The 21,971-nt window shown below is 33.4% G+C and overlaps 1 protein-coding gene across 9 annotated transcripts in view; it reads left to right on the forward strand.

The window, feature by feature from the left end:
- MAPK10 (mitogen-activated protein kinase 10) overlaps positions 1 to 21,971 on the forward strand; it is a 305,461-nt gene that overhangs the window by 142,788 nt on the left and 140,702 nt on the right. For 6 of the 9 annotated variants that reach the window (XM_038582223.1, XM_038582225.1, XM_038582221.1 and 3 more), the window contains one exon: positions 14,828 to 14,899. The exons of 1 other annotated variant lie outside the window; for it this stretch is intronic. In XM_038582223.1, the coding sequence (XP_038438151.1) occupies positions 14,834 to 14,899 (66 nt within the window). In that variant the 5' untranslated portion in view covers positions 14,828 to 14,833. Of the gene's footprint in view, positions 1 to 14,827; positions 14,926 to 21,971 lie in introns of all 9 variants that reach the window. 2 more of the 9 variants (XM_038582226.1, XM_038582228.1) reach the window with 2 other exon arrangements.

Genomic DNA, 21,971 nt, shown 5'->3' on the forward strand with positions numbered 1-21,971 from the left:
ACATATTTCTGGAAAAGAAAATATTAAAACAATTAATTTATCATAATTACTTTTAAAAAGCCTTATGTTTTTCAATAGATGTTCAAACCTTTCTCCTTACCCCATCCCATAATCCATAATTTGCTTTAGTTTACATTGGCAAGTAATTAAAACCATTTGAATATAAGAATATTAATATTTTACTTAAAGAATATTCATTTTTTTCCTACAAAATACTTAATTACCTAAAGAAAAAGGATCTTCAAGTTATCTATTAATTTGGTTGTCATTAAATCATCTTCCTCCAAAAAGGCTAAGGGTTACTTGGCTTAAACTTGCTACAATTTTTTTAACAGCCACAAAATAATAAGTGCATATTTCTATATTTCTTGAAATAATAGATATATTATTCTTATAATGAATATTCTTTTAAAATATCCACTGAACTTAGACTAAAAGAATAAGGGAACATTTGATTTTATGTGAATTTTTGGTTGCTCTTTTTGCTTGAAGCATTGGCGTTGTGCTATGAATTTGTGTTGGCAATATCCCAAATATCCTCCTTTAATTTATTCACTCTATGAAGTTTTGACTAGATAAAAAAAAAAAAAAAAAAAAAAAAAAACCCTTATGCTGCTCAATGAAATGAGCAACTGTATTTGTGTTTCCTCAAGCTTGTTCTTCAGAAATTAAAAAGATTTGACTGTGCAAGATAGGATGCATGCTGATCATGTCTGCAGAAGGGGCTAGTCTGATAATCTATCTCCCAAACTAGGAGGTGGAAAGAAACCATGAGTGACACAATGAGAAAGACTCTAGGCAGCAGGGGGAAGAGGGACGTGGAGGGGATGGAGACAGTTATGTAGACTGAAAGGCTCAGCTGTAAACCTTGTATGTGAGGCTTTGTGTGGTGATGAATGCGTCCCTGCAAGGAGAGCTGGCTGGAAACCCTGGAGAAAGCTGCTTCCATTTTCATCCTCCCGTTACTTATCTCTACCTCAGAGTTTATGGTTAATTATTTTTAGAAATCATTTCCCTTTTGCCCTCTTCACTCCCATTCAGCTGCTAAGTGACTGGAAGATGAAATGACCTCTGAATTTATTCTTCTTGTTAGATTTTTCCACACCACTTAAGGGACCAAGTTGTTTGTGTAAGTTCATCACCCCTCCAGGGTTCAAAGTTGACATTTCACCTAATGAATAGCCCCTTGGCCTAGTTATTCCAGAGATGCATAATTAAAGCAATAATGCTATTTGTTTAGTGGAAGTAAGATTTCATTTTGTCTTTTGAATTAATTGCTTAAAGGTTTGTTTCTTTTTTCTTGCTGAAGGCATATTATTATACCATTTGTGTTAAAATAAATATATTTTTATATGTCCATCTTCAGAAAAATTAAAAAGTTACTTTAATGGAAAAATTTTAGCCCCGAGGATTTAGAAATAAACATGTATATGTACAATATTTTAATTTTATGATATTTAATTTTATGAGATATAATTTAATTTTATATCTTCCATAAAGGCACTGATTTAGGCCTTTTATTTGGAATTCTTCAGTATTATACATGACTTTCCAGTATAGCTATCTGACATGGAGTGGATACTAAATATATATGTATTTTTCATTGAGTCCATATGATAGGAATTTGAATTTTCTTTTTGAAATGAGGTTAATATTAAAAAAGGCTTCACATATTATAAGGAGTCCTAACTAAAAATCAAAATGCCTCTGTTTGTGACACTAATTGCTACTTTTACTCTTTGGGAATTGTAGTCTATATATATATTACTCTCTGTGATGTGAAATGTTATTTATCTATAAAATTGTATATATAAGAAACACATATATGGCACTTATGTAAAAGTCACTATGTTCTATGCTTTATAAATGTTATCTTATTAATGTAGAATCAGTGAGGAAAATAATATCATCCTTTCACTCTGGCTAATATTTAGAAAAGATATTATATAATTCATACACAGACACATAGAGACCTAGAAATGATTACAGATGTGTGGAGCATGAGGATAGTAGAGGCTGAGTATTCTGTGTATAGAATAATAGGTGTGGGGATCCCTGGGTGGCGCAGCGGTTTGGCGCCTGCCTTTGGCCCAGGGCGCGATCCTGGAGACCCGGGATCGAATCCCACGTCGGGCTCCCGGTGCATGGAGCCTGCTTCTTCCTCTGCCTGTGTCTCTGCCTGTCTCTCTCTTTCTCTCTGTGTGACTATCATAAATAAATAAAAATTAAAAAAAAAAAAGAATAATAGGTGTGGTGGTGGTAGGTACACAGGATTTCATGCAGTAACTGAAGAGCTGAGTTTCTTGACATTTTAAATTGCAAAATGTCTTGAGAAATGTTGAAGAAAAAGATGTAACTAGGCAAAGATAATGGTTTATATACTTCACCTGGGTAAGATACTTCTTGTGTTTGATAGTGAGATCTAAACTGGTGGTGTCTGTTAAAAGTGTTAGAACTAATTTAAGCAATACTTTACTAATTTTTCCAAATGATGAAAAAATCCCGTTTCTCTGTGTTAATGAAACTCTGTACAGGATATTTTAGAAAAATAAGTAAAATACTTGTGTCTAGGTTCAGGCTCCATGTACATGAATTTTAGGTACAATTAGAAAAAAAATCAATTCCTGAGAGGCTATTTCTAACATATTTTTAAAATGTTTTCTGGTCAGTGTTTTGGAGAAACTTAATCTGTGTTTACTGTATAGCATTCGGGACATTTGGATTTGAGTCCTATTGCCTCACTGATGACGTTTGAATTTGGAAGATTTCCTAACCATTTATCACTAGGCCTTAAATTTCTTATCTATGAAAAGAAGTTGCTTAGATACTTGCTCTGTTTTCTTTCAGTTAAAAGGGAGAAGTTGAAAGATTTGCATGTCATTTTCCTATATGCTCTAATAGCATTTTTTAATTAAAAAGATGCAATCTTCACTGTAAAAGCGCAAAGATTAAAAATGTGTATATTTCTATCTCTCTAAAACTATATTCATATTTATTTTCCTAAAAAGATTGGGGACTTATCGTAACCCATTTTTGTTATGTTTTTTCCCTTGATAATGTATTGTGAACATTTATACATATTATGATTTGTAAGTGGCTAAATGGGATTATGCTATGTTTTTAAAATACTATTATTAGGGGCACCTAGGTGGCTTAGTCAGTTAAGCATCTGACTTTATTTTTTTTAAGATTTTATTTATTTATTTATGAGAGACAGAGAGAGGCAGAGACATAGGCAGAGGGAGAAGCAGGCTCCCTGCGGTGAGCCTGATGTGGGACTCCCAGGACCCGAGCAGAAGCAGGGCCAGGACCTGAGCGGAAGGCAGACTTTTAACCACTGAGCCTACCCAGGTGCCCCAGCATTTGACTCTTGATTTCAGCTCAGGTCACAATCCCAAGGTCGTGAGATTGAGCCATGCATTGGGCTCTGCCCTGGGTGTGAAGCCTGCCTAAGACTCTATCTATCCAGCTCCCATTGTCCTTCTCCACCTCTGCCCCTCTCAAATAAAATAAAATAATAAAATAAAATAATTTTTATTGAATGTTTAGTTTTTCAATTATTGTACTCTGAATAATGCTATGTTTAACATTCTTATAGATTGATCTTTGTACAGATACTTGATTATATCTTTAGCATAAATCCTTAGGTGTAGAATTATTTAAATCTTAAATACATTTTAAAGCAGTTTAATATTTTGTTGTCGAGCTATCCCCAAAGTTTATATCAATTTTAATTTGCAACATCTAATAATTCATTCAACAAATAATTCATTCAACAAATTCATTCAACAAATTCATTATTTAGTGCTTATTTTATATTGGGAAGACATGAATGAAATGAGATATTGAGAGAAACAGTGGAAGAGAGCAGGGTAGGTCTGTTCTGCATTGATCATTAACCATCAAAAAACTTCAAGAATTTTAGAAGCAAAATAATATTTTATTTTTTATTTCTTTGCTATTAAGCAGAATTTTTTTAAGTTACTTTGATGATAGTTTTGTATTGGGATTATTTGTGCTGACTACCTTGATTGACTTCTGTGTCCCTCCTTGGTGAAGGAGGAAGGTGACTCTAATGTTAATTGCTCTCTTCCAATTAGTTGCAAATCATAGGATGTTTTTGCTATCAAAATTAGAATTTTTCTCGGGTGTCTGGGCGGCTCAGTGGTTGAGCGTCTGCCTTCGGCTCAAGGCGTGATCCCGGTTCTGGGATTGAGTGTGGCATTGGGCTCCCAGCAGAGAGTCTGCTTCTCCCCCCACCTATGTCTCTGCCTCTAACCTCTCTGTGTCTCTCATGAATGAATAAAATCTTTTAAAAATAATTAGAATTTTTCTCATCAAAATTAGAGGACTTTCCTTTCCACTATGTGTTGGTAATAATAAGCTGGTCTTTTTGTTTGTATGTTTTATTGTTCTCATCATGTTAGTTCTGTTCTGTTTTCTTTTTTTCCTCTTTTTTTATGGTTCTGTTTTGTGTTTTAAAGTGACATTTCTAAAGTACCATTTTTCTTACTTTAAAACCTTTATACTCATCAGTACAATTGTTCTTCTATGGGACTCCTGACTCTTATCTCTAGTTGCTTTTAAGATTTTATCACTGTACTGGCTGCTCTTCATAATATTTTTAAGCATGGATTTACTCTTATCTATGCTGCTAAGGACTTCATTATGTTTTTCAACTATTTAGGAGAATTATCATTATCACTTCAAATATTTCCCCTTGCCCATTCTATTTAATTTTCTTTGTACCTTCTGAAAATCTTGTTATATTTATTTTGGACTGTGTTATTCTATTGCCTGTATCTCATCTCTCAGTCTTTTACATTTTCCATCTCTTTGTTAATATGTGATAAATTCTTGTGAATTTCTTTCTAGTTCATTAACTTGACTATTTCTATTTAGCCTGCTCAACCTATTAGGCTTTTAATTTATTATTTTTAAAAGATTTTATTTATTTATTCATGAGAGACACATACAGAGAGAAAGAGAGAGAGAGAATGGCAGAGAGAGGCAGAGAGAGAAGCAGGCTCCCTGTGGGGAGCCCAACATGGAACTCAATCCCACGTCTCCAGGATCATGCCCTGGGCTGAAGGTGACACTAAAACACTAAGCCACCCGGGCTGCCCTAGGCTTTTAATTTAAAAGCTACTTTTCCCACAACTTCTATTTACTTCATTTTCAAATCTATCAATTATTTTTCTTATTGTAGCGATAGCTTATTTCTTCTGGCACTTGTTTCTTATTCTGATTCTCTATTTCATTCCTTCCTACTTATGGTCTTTCCAATTGTTTTCATCATATAAAGTTCTTGTGGTAGTAATATTTCTTTTATAGTATCTGATAAGTCTCACTTGTGATATTTATTTTCCGTGTGATATTTCTGGAAATTTGTGATATATCTTTTAGTTTCTTCTTTCATTTCTGGTACCTGGTAACTTCCAGGGGTGTGCTAGTAGATGTTTAATCATCAGGTCTCCGAAGAAAGCTTGGTTTGTAGCATTTGCCAGTTTCTATGGTATAAATATTCTCACCAAAGTCAATTTTAAACTACTGAAGTGGTATCATCAAGCTTGGAGTTGGGAAAATCTGTGCACAATCAGCTTTTGCAAGCTGATCGTAGGAGCCAACTTCAGAACACCACTGGCAATTTTCCTTTTCTAATGCAAATTCAGCTGCACATTAACTACTTTTTGTTACAGTTTACCCAGCTCATCTAAAGTTTTGTGATGTTTAAGAGTCCATGTTAGCTAACACTACCAGGTTTCTGGACCAGAAGCAATGCTTTATGTCCTATATTAAGAAAACTTAAAAATGTTTGTATGTATTATAATTCTTGAATTGGGGAATTTTGCTGTTTTTGTATTTCTTTTTTTTAAGATTTTATTTATTTATTCATGAGAGACACAAAGAGAGGCAGAGACATAAGCAGAAGGAGAAGCAGGCTTCATGCAGGGAGCCTGATGTAGGACTCCATCCTGGGACTCCAGGATCACACCCCGAGCCAAAGGCAGACACTCAATCGCTGAGCCATCCAGGCATCCCTGTTTTTATATTTCTTATTTTATATGTCCTTTCTCTTAATAATCCTTCATATTTCTTAGGTATTTGCTTCCTTCTCATCTCTTACATTCTGGTCTCTATTGCTTTACTCCTGCTAAATAAGTTTATCAAAGGATTTCTATGGAAGCATCATGTTGTTATATGAACAATATTTTAAGAGATTCTTAGCTTTTTGATATAGACAAGAACAGATTACTTGTAAGGAAATAGTAATTATTAGATATTGAATATTATTTATTAGAAAGTATTTATTAGAAAGTATTTATTAGAAAGTATTATCACATACTTATGATTAGAGACATTAAATTATTTTTACCAAAAAAAAATATTTTTACCTTTATACTGAACTGATGGTGTGCTTCTAGATATTTGTATTGAGAGTGCTCTAAATCAGAAGTTGGTAACCTTTTCTTTTTCCTTTTAAAATTTATTTTAATTTTTTAAATTATTTGTTTTTATTTTTTAAGTAAGCTCTGTGCCCAGTGTGGGGCTTGTACTCACAACCCTGAGACCAAGAGCTGCATGCTCTACTGACCACCAGCCAGGTGCCCCTGGCAAACTTTTCTATAAAGAATTGGATAGTAAATATTTTAGGCTTTGCAGGCCATATAGTTTCTGTCACAGTAACTCAAATCTACCATTATAGCATGAAAGCAGCCTTAGACAATATGTGTAAACTAATGAATGGCCTTGTTCCAATAAAATTTTATTTATAAAAATAGGTGGTGAGTTGAATTTAGTCCATGGGTCACTTCTGCTCTAAATGATAGTCCATAGACCAAAAGATTTAATAGTATCTTAAAGTGAGCAAATGCACAGTTCTTAATAGAAAATTAAATTTAAATCTATTTTCTCTATCAGCGCTAAAAAGATAATTACTTATTTTATGGTATATTTACTTTTATTTGTGTTTTTAAATGTACATTTTTTTTATACATAGCTGGGAGAATTCTTTTGGACATAGTATTTTTTTTTTTTGGTAATTAACAATAATTATCTAATTTTGTACGTATGCTTACAGGCTATTAAGAGAGTCATCTGTTAATAAGTCTGATATGTAATAAATGCAAAAATTATTTACAGATGAGTTTGTTGCACATTAGTTCAACTTGGAAAGTGCTGGATCTCCAAACATTTTTTTGTAATCAATTGTTCATTTAGTTTTCTCTTGCAGGTATTGTAATTCAGTGACAAACCATGGGAGCCTGGAGCTACCCAGAACTGATTTTTTGTGTCTGTGAAGCTTCTCAAACCTCCTGTGGTTTAGTTGGCACATCTCAAATACAAAAGAATTTAAATATTGATCTAAGCTATTAAAACACATTATAGTTACATTCTTTTATAGTAGCTGCTGTGCACCAATTCAACCTAATAAATTCTTAAGTATATCTCATTCATACAACTTGGCCTACTGCTTTGCTCAGAGTAACCATTAATTCATACAGGCATGTAATGAGAGAAACTCAGTATAGTACATAGCAAGGAGCACACAGGAACAACCAGTAATTGAAAGCTCTAAGCTCCCCAAATTATCATCCCTCCCTTTTCAAGTTACTCATGGGTCCTCTATTACACCAAGATATTGTCACTAATTACATTTTAGACTAATATTGAGACAATTCCCTGGCCATTTATGTTGTTTCTATGCAATGGTGCCAAATGCTTTCTGCCATGCTATCAGGAAATATAATTACCAAACTATTTTTTGTAATTCCCTGAGATTATCATACTGAACATTCTTTTGCTTTTAATGATCCTTTGTGGAACAAGAAGTTTCTGCAGTGACTTAGTGACTTAGTCATGGTGCTACATTTGGAATCATTATAATGCAACCAGGAAAGATCAGGATGCTTGCTTCCCATAGCAAGATTATTCACTCATTAAAAATTAAAATACATTGTTCATTTCAGGTGGTGGGCTGGATGTTATTATTTCCCACATGCCCAATTCAGCAGTACAGAACTAAAACAGCTTTGCTGGGTAGCATTTCTGAGGTCAGCTGTGTTGGACTCTTCCATTCTTCCACTACTACAAACTCCTCATTCCTAGTTTATTAGCATCAAATTAATTGAAAAGTTATAGATATCAATATGCAAAGATAATGAAAATACTTAGATTTGTGCTAGAGAAGGAAAGAAGCTTTCTTTCATTTGATTCTCCTTTTAATTCAGTAAACATTTACTCGACACTAACTATATATTAAGAATAGTGTTGGGCCCTGGGGTTGTGAACATGAATAAAACATAGTCCCTTTCCTTGAGAAGGTCATAATGTAGTATGGATCAGACATATGAACAAACAGTTACAATATTATAAGATATTTGTTCTAAAAGTATGAATAAAGTGTTGTGACAAGACTGAAGGAAAATATTAAAGAATGGCTGGGAGAACATTTCCCCATTGAATGCATGCTGTAAGGTAATGAGTCAATAATGAATGGAAATTTTAAATGCTGGAAATGAGCATTTGGAAAATGGTAATTAAATAAAAATACCATTTATAATAACATTAAAAACATAATTGCTTAAGAAAATATTAAAGTTGTGAAAGAACTATACAGAGAAAATATGTAACAAATATAAAATACTTTTCTTTGTAATATATTAATTTCTTTTCAAATAGAATTGCTTATTTAAAGCAAAAATAATAGCAGTCTGTTATGGAGTTTATAAAGTATTATGTATAAGTAAAATAAATGACAACGATCATTCATAGGACCAGAGGAGAAAATTGAAGTAGACTATTGTAAGTTTCTTAAATTATATGTGAAGTAGAATAATATTATTTGAAGTTACATGACTAAAAATTAAAAATGCAGTAACTCTAGAACAACCACTAAAAAAAGTATCTAAAAATTAAAAATGCAGGTTATAACTCTAGAACAACCACTAAAAAAAGTATAACTAGTAAGCTGTTGGATAAAATAAAATGGAAAACAAAAAGACAGTTCTTCTTAAGAAGGCTGAGAATGAGGAAAAATAGAATATTTTCCATATGAAACATATGAAAACAGGAGTAAAATATGAAACATATAGTACAGTGTTAGGCTTGATGTCAGCAGTATTCATATTCACTTTAAATGTAAACGGACTAAATACACCTATTAAGAGACAGAGATCATCAGCATCTCCTCACTTCTATTCAACATAGGATTGGAGCCAACAATTAGGCAAGGAAAAGCAGATTGGAAAGGAAAAAGAAAAAACTATCTTCATTTGAAGGCAACTTTTCTGTGTATAAGGAAAATCCTAAACAACCTATAAAATATTTACTCGTTTTAATAAATGAGTATAGCAATGTGGTAGAATACAAGGTCACTTACAAAAATTAACATTATTTTAAAAAATAAGTCTTTCGGAAATGGAAATAAAAAATATACCATTTACATTAGCATCAAAGATGTAAATGCTAAAGAATAAACTTAAAGGAAAACATACAAGATCTATACACTGCAAACTACAAAACATTCCTGAGGTAAATTAGAGAGAACTAAAATAAATGGGCAAATATACTATAATTATGGATAAAAATATCCAATATTGTTGAGATATTTTTCTTCCCAAAGCAATCTATAGTTCTAATACATTCTCAATCAAATTCCAGAAAGTTAAAAAAAAATTTTTTTTGAAATGTCAGGCTGATTTTTTTTTTTTTAAGATTTATTTATTTATTCATTCAGAGAGAGCAAAGAGAGAGGCAGAGACACAGGCAGAGGGAGAAGCAGGCTCCATGCAGGAAGCCCGATGTGGGACTCGATCCCGGGTCCCCAGGATCATACCCCGCGCTGCAGGTGGCGCTAAACCGCTGCACCACCGGGGCTGCCCTGTCAGGCTGATTTTAAAGTCCATGTGGAAATGCAAAGACCTAAAAGAATCTTCCAAATAAAAAGAAAAAAAAAATGGAGAACTTACCTCATTTGAAGAACTTACAATAAAACTCAGTAATCAAGATGGAATGATATGCGTGTAAATACAGACAGTAGGTCAATGGGACAGAATAGAGTCCTGAAATAGATCAACACTTGTATAGCCAATTGATTTTTTTGGCTAAGGGAACAAGGCAACTCAATATGGGAAATTTTAGGACCATGAATACTTGAACAACTGGCTATTTATAAGGAAGAAAATGAACCTCAATATATACCTTAACATATAATCCCACCATAGATTAAAATTAATTGGAAGTAGGGACGCCTGGGTGGCTCAGTGGTTGAGTGTCTGCCTTCGGCTCAGGGCGTGATCCCGGGGTCCTGGGATCAAGTCCCACATTGGACTCCCTGTATGGAGCCTGCTTCTCCCTCTGCCTATGTCTCTGCCTCTCTCTGTGTGTCTTTCATGAATAAATAAATAAAATCTTAAAAAAAATTAATTGGAAGTAGACCATATTCCTAAAAGTAGAGTGAACAATGTAAAGCTTCAAGAAGAAAATGTGGAAGAATATCTTTCTAAACTTGGTGTGGTCAAAGATCCCTTGATAGAATCAAGAAAACACTATTAATAAAAGAAAAATAAATGATAAAATAATTTCATAAAATTAAGTATTACTAGAAGACAGCATTTTTAAATTAAATATGCAAGCTACAGACTGAAAGAGGATATTCATAATATATGTATCTGACAGAAAACTTTTATCTGAAATAAATGAAGAATTTCTATAATTTGTAATAAAAAGACACATAACCTCCTCCCCCTATGCACAGTCCACCACCAAATGCACAAGATTTCAAAAGGCATTTAACCAAAGATGTTAAATAAGTGTCCAATAAACATGTGAAAATAAGCTGAATATCATTAGCAATCAAGGAAATAAAAAACCATAACAAAGTATTACTAAATGTCCACTAGAATAATTAGAATTTAAAAAACTGGCAGCACTAAATGTTGGCAGGGAGGTAAAACAATTGAATTTTCATACATTGCTGCAAGTTGATAATGTGCCTGATAATGTGCCCGTTTTTCAAAATTTAATAAAACATATTCCTAATCTCACGATCCAACAATTTTTTCGCATGCTATTTTTCATGAGAGGAATGAAAACATATTTAACAAAAATACATGTACATAAATATACATAGCGGAATTATTAATAACATTAAAAAATAGAGGCACCTCAAATGACCTAAAGCAGAATGGACAAGCACCCTGTGATGCATTAAACTTAGCCATAAAATGAATAATTAGTAAAACTTATGCCAATATGGCTGAATACTAAAAGCATATTACTGAGCAAAAGAAGCTCAACCAAAGAGAGTGTATATTGTATGTTCATTGATATGAGTTCTAGGACAAGAAAAACTAATTTATAATGAAAGAAGTTAGACCATTGTTTGCCTCAGGGTTGGGGAATATTGTCTAGAAAAGAGCAAAGGGGTTTTTAGACTATTTTTTATCCTCACTGAAATGTGAGTTACATGGATATGGGCTTTTGTCAAAACTCATCAACCTATACACTAAAGAACTGTTCATTTTACTGTGTGTAAATTATACCTGTTATTTTTTTTTAAGTGGCACTGTCAGGAGGGGATTCCTGACTCTTTTTTTTTTTAAGATTTTATTTATTTATTTATGAGAGACAGAGAGAGAGAGGCAGAGACACAAGCAGAGGAAGAAGCAGGCACCATGCATGGAGCTGGACGTGGGACTCAATTCCGGATCCCCAGGATCAGGCCCTGGGTTGAAGGTGGCGCTAAACTGCTGAGCCACCCAGGCTGCCCTATACCTGGTGTAAAACTAAATTTAAAATTTTAAACAAAGTAGATGTACTTGGCAAAAATAATACATAAATTTTATGGAAATCTCATGGATACGATAAAATAATCTCACAGACTAAAATTTGAGAAGTTGTTTTATTTTTTACTTTTCTGATTATATTTTAGTAATTATTTTATGGGGGAGGTTTACCTTCTTCAGGAAGTCTAGAAGTAGAAAAGTTCCAGAATTTTTAATTCAGTAGTTTAATGTTATCATCAAGCACAGTTTCTTCTGTTCTTCCTGCTTTACCCTCCTTGGCATTTCTCTTTAAGATCATTTCCCATCAATGGCTTTTATGAATGTTTTGGTTCCAGGCATTTGTGCCTACAGAGCAACTCCCAGCAAAAGAATAAATGACCACTCGTTCCTTGTGTCACTTGAATTTTTTGACAAATATTTAACATATCAAATGGCATTTCATATATGTAGGCTATAAAAAAATAATAATGAAACAAACATACAAGACTCCACCATGCAGCTTGAAGTTGACATGGATTCTTGGTCTTTATTACTCACATTAATAGCAGTAGCTAGAATGTCAATATTCGTGGTAGTTCCTCAGGCCCCAATTCCAAAGGGTGATTCAAAGAAAGTCAGGTGACTACTGCATATATAGTGGGTTCCGCTATAGAAGTGGAACTCCAAGCATAAGGAACCCAAATCTTTATAATTGGCAATAAGCACGGCTTGCCCCAGAGAAACATCATTTTTTTATTATACTGGCGAGTGATCAAACTTGCTCTTTGTTCAAGAGAGAGATAGTATCTCTGTCTTCCAAGATTGTTTGCTATATAATTACCCTTGAGAAGATAGTCTGGAATAATGACAGCCGGTGCTTCTGTTTGCAAGACATGCCAGAATGTGAAAGACCTAATTAGAGAATTGTCTTTCAACAGGGGTGTGCTTCCTCCCCACCCTCTGCACTCTGTATTTATGATGCATTACCTATTGTCTCAGCATTATTTAATGCATAGTTTCTTCTTTCCCCAAATATCTGCAATGCAGACTTTAACATAATCAGGCTTCCACCTATGTGTGTGTCTGTTCTTGGCTCTTTATTAATTTATAGGTCTATCTGCATCAATCTCTCATATGTTTTCTTACTGCAGCTTTGTACCCTCCTAACGTTCACAGACAAAACACCCACTCTCTTTTCTTCAGGAATGTCTTCTATGCTCTTGCCCTTTCATTCTTTTTGAAATTTAAAAAATCTGTCAATTCCTATGTATTTTTTCTTGCAATTCAGACTCCTGGGATTGTGTTGCTAGCTTTCCTAAGGTTTGCTTAAAACTTCTATTGAACAAACTGAGAGTTACTGGAGGGGAGGTGTATGGGAGATGGGCTAAATGGGTGATGGGCATTAAAGAGAGCACTTTTTGGAATGAGCACTGGATGAATCTCATTAATTCTACCCCAGTGCTACACTGGATGTTAACTAATTTTAATTTAAATAATTAAAAAAGCTATTCAGAACTATTGTGAATGTACCTCATCAAGTCAATAGAAAAAACAAATGAAAAAATTTCCTCTATTAAGCTCAGTGTGGTGTCTTCAATGTGACTTCCTACCATAGATAGGTTCTAAGCTTTGTTTCCTGGGCTCTACATGTTATTTATTTATTTATTTATTTATTTATTTATTTATTTATTTATGATTTTATTTATTCATGAGAGACACAGAGAGAGAGAGAGAGAGAGAAACAGGAAGAGACACAGCAGAGGGAGAAGCAGGCTCCATGCAGGGAGCCTGACCTGGGACTGGATCCTGGGTGAAGGATCATGCCCTGGGCTGAAGGCAGTGCTAAACCGCTGAGCCACCTGGGCTGCCCTACATGCTACTCTTTAAAAACTAAAGTCCTCATCTTCAGACATCACCAGTTGGCCTGGGTACAAGTGACAGCTTCAGCTCTTTTACTTCTCTGCATGAATTCTTTCGCATTATTTTCAATCTCTTATAATTTTTTTCTTTTCTTTTTTGGCAGATCAGTTATGCATTAAAAAATACTTTGTATATTTTTTCTAACTTTTTTAGGACTTTTACACTGAAAAGTGGTTTTCAGGATATCTAATCATTCATATTGCCAGAAACAGAAGTCTCTTGTCAATTGTGGTTTTAAGATTGTTTAGCTCACAGAATTGTGTCTTGCACACAATAAACATTCAGTAAAGTGTGCTTAACTGAACTGAAAAGGTTTCAGTTGGATTTCTCTGATGTTGCTTCATCATACTCAAATAAGTACCTAATTTAGCATTACCACCTTTACATTATTTTATCCTCTCCTTAAAAAATGATTGATTTAATCCTCTCCTTTACAAAACTATAAAATATTTCCAACATATGGAAAGTAATATAATTGAAATCTTTGTACTTAACCTCCAAGATTAAACTGATGTTAACGTAGTGCCCATTTATTTCAGTTTTGGTTTTGTGATCGTATAACAAAGCAATGTACGTAATTTTGTATATTTAAAATTTTTATGTTAATAAGTCAGTGATCTTCATACCCTTTTGAAACTTGCTTTTATCCCACTCAACATCATGTTTGAAAAATTTATCTATGCTGATACCTTAAACTCGAATTCAATTATTCCAAGGCTTGTATATAATTCTATTATCAATTATAGTTTATTTAAGAGTCCCTCTATTCTATGATAAACATCCTTACATATATGCTTTTGAGCATATGTTTGAGATTTTTAAAGTTAGATGCCTAGAACTGAAAGTGCTATAAAAAAAGATGTTCTAAACTTTAACTTATTAAGTATATTCAATTCTTTATATCAAATCTTTATGATTATGATAGTATTAATCATTATAAAAATAGAAAATTTTTACTTTATTTTATTATTTAATGTTTATAATTTATGAAAAGTACCTAATACTAGTCTGGATACAGATAATGCCAAATATATGTTATGCATGACACCTTGTGTTTAACTCAAATTATATTAAAATTTATACTATTAAATAATGAACAATAGGTGATTTGGAAATTCATACGCCCCCTTTTTCTATAGGTATTTATGAGCCTCCATTTATTGTACTACTGCAGTGAACCAACCTTGGATGTGAAAATTGCCTTTTGTCAGGTGTGTGTTCTTACAGGTAAAACAAGGTACAGTATATTCCCTTGTATTTCCATTTTGCATTTCAGCTTGTATATATTACACACCAAGTTAGGGTTTATGTAGTATTAAAAATAACTTGGGAATAAGAAGTGAATGGTTAAATGTTTTTTCTGTTCCAGTTCACTTGTTAGAATGGGAATGAAGATAATTCTTTTTAATGATTATAAATATAGTATTTAATCACTGTGTAAATTGATTTCTTACTGGATTTTATTTATACTTAAGGTCACTAATGTCTTTCCTAGTACTTGAAATGTAGCTTGAATCATCGAAATAGCACATCTGTATTATTGTTCCTCATCATAAGGACTCATGAGCCCTCTATAGCAGATCTTCAATACCCGCAGATAATAACATGCCAGGGGTTCTCAGTTTGTTTTTTGATGCCCAGTGCTAACTGATAATTAGTAAAAAGGTAAACAACAATAACAGCAAATAAAGGTATATTTAACCTACAATGAACCATAGTAAGAAAGTAGTGTGCATGGACCAGATAAGAGTCTGCTCTCCTGTATTCACATACATTCTATTCTTAAGAAAAAGAGGTTACCTGGGGTGCCTCTGCCTACTCTACCGTTATGCTTAGGGTAATTCTAACTTCAGCCTGCTGTTATGTTGTAATTAATAGTGCTCCCTTTTACTCTCAGGATTGTTTTTTGGATAATAAGTTATATAGTGACTTTACTCATGCCCTAAGGATGAAGCAATTCAGTTTTTCTGTAATGATTTTCATTGTTATCTTCTCATTGAGCTGTGCTGTAAACAGGAGTGATATGCATCCTTTAAAACAAAGTTTAAAAAATAACTCTGCACCTTCTATTATTTTAATGTAGTCTTTTCTGATTCTGAAAGTAACATGTGCTTATTACAGAAAATGTAAAAAAAAAATCATAAAGAAACATTGGCAAACCTATTCTCTCTAAGCATTAAGTAGAATTTCTATGGGAGAGTAAAATGTGTTACATGCTATGAATAGGATTTACTAGGAGCAGCCCCGGTGGCCCAGCGGTTTGGTGCCACCTTGGCACGGGGTGTGATCCTGGAGACCCAAGATCGAGTCCCATGTCAGGCTCCCTGCATGGAGCCTGCTTCTCTCCCTCTCCCTCTGCCTGTGTCTCTGCCTCTCTCTCTCTGTCTGTCATGAAAAAATAAATAAAATCTTAAAAAAAAAAGAATAGGATTTACTGATCTGATCTGCTTCACCTCCCTGACCTCTAAATGTTGTAATGCTGGCTACCTCAGGCCTTTACATAACTTCTCTTCTATAATAAGAATCCTGGAACTGGACAGCCTTGGTTGGAAACTCTAAATCTATCACTTATTAGCCATTTACTTATGACCTTGGGCAAGTTACTTAACTTCTTTGTGCTTTAGTGTCTAAACTTTAAAAAGAGTAAAATAATAGTATCTACCTTTTAGGGTAATGAGAATTAAATGAGTTAATATTTGCAGAGCAATGAGAATAGTGCTGGGATATGTATTTATTAAATAGCTAAATAAATTTACATTCATGGGATCCCCAGGTGGCACAGTGGTTTAGCGCCTGCCTTTGGCCCAGGGCGCGATCCTGGAGATCCGGGATCGAATCCCACGTCGGGCTCCCAGTGCATGGAGCCTGCTTCTCCCTCTGCCTATGTCTCTGCCTCTCGCTCTCTCTCTGTGACTATCATAAATAAATAAAAATTTAAAAAAATTTACATTCATTCACCTGGTGCTCCAATTGAGTTCCTGTTTTAAGTATTAACAATATCTTGACTACTTCCATAGTTTTATCTCCAGTCCAAATCTCTCCCCAAAACTAGACTCTTGCCTAACTACCTATTCTACATCTTTGCTTATATGTCTAATAGGCAAATCAAACTCTGCATACACCAAACCAAATTCCTGATCTTTCTTCCAAAATTGCTCTAATTCAGTAAGTGCTGAATTCACCTTTCCTCTTGCTTAGGATAAAATCTTTGGAATCATCTTTTGGACAACACTTCACATTCAGTTTGTCAGCAAATACCGTTGGCTCTACAGCTCTACATTCAAAATATATCTGAAATCTCACTGCTTCTCAACATTCTCTCCACTACTTCTTTGATCCAGCCTACTATCACCTCTTGCCTGGATTATTACCAGAGCTTCCACATTTGCTCACTCCCAAAATGGTTTATTCTTAAAACATCAACAAGGGCAATATTTTGAAAAGTATAAGTGAAATCATATCATCCCTCGGTTAAAACCAAACCAAAACAGGGATCCCTGGGTGGCGCAGCGGTTTGGCGCCTGCCTTTGGCCCAGGGCGCGAAACCTTTCAATGTCTTCCCATTTCACTTAATGGTAAAAACCAAAATTCTTAAAATAATTACCTTTATCATATAGCCACCTAGAGACCCCTTCACTGAAATGCTCTTCCTCCTTAGCCCACTCCTCCACCATTGTCAGGGCTTTGCTCAAATGTCATTTTTTAAGGGAATCTTTCCTCACTATTCTATTTAAAATTGCCCCTTCCTTTCTCTGCCTACCCAACTTCCCAGCCTTTATTTTGTTTCCTCCATAACACGTTTTGATATACCATATATATAACCAGTATGTTGTTTCTCTCTACTAAAATGCATTTCTCACATGGGCAGGAATTTTTTGCAGTGGTGTGCTGGAGCCAGCTCACACAGGCTCACAAGAGTTGATTTTGCACCTCTCTCCCCAACTCAAAGTTCAGTGAAAAGAGGCTGGTAGATTGAAGTCTGTTATTATAGGAGTATGTACATTATGTAAATAAGCAATTAATACAATTAGTCTCCTCCCTCCCTGCAGTTGTTGAATATTTACCCAACACACTATTGGAATTTTGTCTCTTCTGCACATAGCATGGCATGGGCTCTCCCTGAATATTTGGGTAATGAATCAATGAATGGCGACATGTTTGGTTTGCAACTATGACTGCTCTTTGGTTGAAATGAGCAGGCCTGAATTTTGGGGTAGAATATCTGGGCCCTACCCCTTGCAAGCTATATGACTGCATGCTATTTCATTAGCTTCCATGAGCCTATTTACTATAGGCATTAACTTTATAAAACAAACCACAAGAACTAATTCAAGCTTTACATATCTCAAGATTAAATCTGAACTTCAAAAATTATCAGTAAAAAAGGTCTTAAAACTTATGCTATATTTTTAAATCCAGAGTCTTTGTGTGGGTTGAAGTTATTTTTTATATCGGTTCCCAATATTTTGGTGCAGATGCAGGATGTCTATTTCTAGTAAGAGTTCTTTGAAAGCAAAGGAATAAAGAGAAGTGAAGCATGAACTTTATTAATGACTGAATCTTTTTCTGCTTACTATGAGCTTTTGGTATCTAGATACATGCATATTTGATAACTTCAAAAAAATCTAAAAATATAGCAAGCAGAATGTTGCTGGTCATGACTCAGAGCATTTTATTTACTTTCCATGTAGAATTTTTATTTGATAATGTTTATTTATTTACTTTTCTTTTCTGTAGCTCTGCCTGCTTTACTGCTCTAGTAATTTAGAGAAAAGAGTGTATTCATTTTTTAGAGGCAGAGTTATCTACTGGGATTTACTTTCAAACTATGTTTTTTGGAAGCTTCTTATTTTATGAGACATCTCACACATTCTTGGTATGCTGTGGTGTTTACCCACCAGCAGGGTTAGGTCACTCCCAACTTCCTGCCAGACAGAATGAACAAAGATCTTAAGTAACTTGTCAAGTGATCAAGTATTTTCAGAATCCAGGTCTCTTGAGCCTTAATCTGTGATTTTTTTATATTATGTTATATTTCCAATTTTTTCATTTGTTATCAATAAGAAGTTACAGAAAATATAGAGAACAAAATTGCCCAGATAGTTATCAACAGGGAATATGTACATTATCTGTAATAGTGTTAATCTTATTTTTTAGTTGAATCATATGAAGAACATGGGAGTCATTGAATTTTTTAGCTACTATTGAATTTTCTTTTCTTTTCTTTTTAAATTCCAACAAGCACTTTTTGCAGGCAAGAGATCTCTCATTATATTCTGGGGAGAAATTTGTCTTTGTAATGTTAGACAATAAAAGAATAATCTTTAGTTTGGACTATTATGAATCCTTTAAAAATATAGACTGATAGGGAATTGAAAGTGCAAACACTCTGGATCCTCCTGAGAAAGAGGTAGGCCTTCTTAGCTTTCTTTTCTCAATTCAACAGAGAATTACAGAGCTGTTTAATTTCATTTTTTTCAAATTATTAAAAAATCTGTAAAAAGTGCTATTTTTGGAACTCTGTTGTACTGAACAGATGAGTCAGGATTTTAACCAAGGAATATATACACACAAAAATGTGTTTTGGAAACCGCATGCATGTCCATGGGAATCTATAGCATTTATTACATCCTGAAGTGCATGACCATTAGTTGTACAGGCTTGTGTTTTCCCCTCTTAATGGTGACTCCCTCGGGGCCAGGACCAGGGCAATCTCATCTTTGATTTCCAAGTCCAGAAATCTACCTTAATTCTGTAGATGTTCCATAAATGCCTCTTGAATACAAGAGCGTAAATAAAACTTAATAGAGAAACACCATTTCCCAAGTAGAAATTCGTTTACTTGCTTTTCAAAATCAAGTCAATTGCTCAGCATCTAACATTTTATAAGTGTACATTAATAGATTTAATTGCATTTTGGTTATTTTGCTATTACAAATCAGTGTCAACCTAACAATTATCTAAATGTTATTAATTTACTGTCCTCTCTAAATGTTACTGATGCTTGTGCTGGTTATGAGTCACTTAAAATGTTTTCTTAATTTTGTATTTTCGCAGAGAGTTCAAATTAATGAATCAAGAATTATAAATTTAAGTAGAACTAGAAATAAAGAGACTGAATCTATTGAGGTTCTTTCTGGCTATGACAACAAAACTCTTTCTGTGTCCTTACATTTTTTATGCAAGGAGATATTTATGTACTGACTGATTAATTATTGATTGATTCTATCATGTATGTATACAATACATCTTAACTGAGTACCTATAATATAAACCTGCAACTTGTAAAAACTAGGGATACAGGATGAATGATATGGTTACTGTCCTCAAAGAACACACTGTCTAGTCTAAAGCATGCTGGACAGTGGCTGGGCTTATAACTTGAAAACCTATTCCTCTGAGTTAAAAACCTAGGCAATAGCTATGTGCTAAAGAATGAGTCAGAAAAAAACCAAAACCCTGATAGTATTGAAGAAGACTTTATTAAGATTTTACCTCATTTAATCTTCACAACAGTATTAATTATCAAAGATATAATCCAATTATATTTTATTCTGGAGTTGGAAATCTCAACTATTATACTGGAAGGTCTTTCTCCAGTCCTGTTATGAACTTTTTGAAATCTTCTATTGGTTCTCAGTGTTTTTACTGAAGTGAGTAGCAGTTAAATATAACAATAACCAACAGACTATGATTAAATGCAAAGAAGCTTAAGATTCTATTGGTCACTGGTAGAAAAAAAGAACTTTTATATAAATTCCAAAAGATGTTTGTGATATATAAAATCGAAAATATTACTGAGGATATGACAAAAATAGTTTCATTGTGAGGTTGTTATCAAATTGTTCTTCACTGTCTTTTTGAGCTCTTACTGTTTTTTGGTATAAACCTTATTAGACATGTTGGCTGAGACTGAGAATGTTAATTTTTTTTCTAGTTAAAACGTGTTTTTTGTAAACAGATATAAAATACTGCTGGACAACTTGACTAATTAATTACATTTTATTTTATTTCTCTAATGTCTGTATAATAAAAGCATTATGTGTATATGTAATAATTTTCTTAGCTACAGATGATGAAAATTTACTCTTAGCAAAATTGCTGATCACTTCTAATTTATTATTTTTTAGTATTCAGATGTTTTCCTCCTTTGATCTTTAGAAATTTCAGGATGTTAACAAATATTTTATGGGCTGCATTCACTTTTTAGAGTTTTTTATACATCTGGAAATAATTAAACCTAAAGATAGGTATTCTGGAATGCCCATGGAATGGTTTATTTTTTTATTTATTTATTTATTTATTTTTATTTTTTTTTGGAATGGTTTAGTTTTAAGTGATATGTTCAGATCATAGTACTTAGTACATTTAAAAAATATCATTAAACCAGATGCCAGAGTTATATGGTTTAAACAAACAAACAACGGTTCTTTGGTTTTCAGGCATATTGAATTTGAAGTTGATTTGCTCAACTCTATACCATTTAATAGGGTTATGTGTTTCTGTTTCAAAGAAAGTGAAATCATCTGGTTAAAATTTTTACACTTCATTAGCTGGCCATCTTAGATTGAAAGACTTTAATACTAACATAGAGGAATAGAGCAACAAAGGAAAAGGTATTTTGATGGGACAATACAAAGGAACCATTAAACCAAACTAAAAACCATTTTTGGTGTCCTGTGAAATAAATGGCATTGTTTGTATATTTTAGACTTTGGGGGAGATTGTCTGCCACTTCAAAACATCAATTTAGACACTGACTTCCTAGAAATATAGTTTAAGGGAATCAGTAGTTTGGGCATGGATATATTTAAAGTTCTTGGTATGTCATAAATGAATGGCTATGATTTTGAGGTATAAAAACTGATAAATTTTTCCTTTATTATTTTAGTTTTTCATGTAATAGGGAAAGAAATTTTTTTACCTTATTTTCTCCTTTTAAGAATTTTTCTCCTGTGTATTATTTGAGGAAGCCAACTCTTTCTTCTTTATCTGCTTTTATACATTGCATTTAATTTTGCATACATTAAAAAAATCCCAATATATATGCCTTAGCGCATGGACTGTCCATAGGCAAATTGTTAAAGACATAGCAAACATTATTGTAATTGCTGTAATTATTGTAAAAACATGGTACATCTTGAATCATGAAGTAAATCACTAAGATATCTATAATCTGAGGATAACTAACATATCTATTTTTATGAATGAACGTTTCATGATGCTTAACATTAGCTTTTTTTTTTCCATATGCCCACATGTGACAATGGCTGCAGCAAATTT

Source organism: Canis lupus, chromosome 32 (genome assembly GCF_011100685.1).
Source record: "Canis lupus familiaris isolate Mischka breed German Shepherd chromosome 32, alternate assembly UU_Cfam_GSD_1.0, whole genome shotgun sequence".
Lineage (NCBI taxonomy): Eukaryota > Metazoa > Chordata > Mammalia > Carnivora > Canidae > Canis > Canis lupus.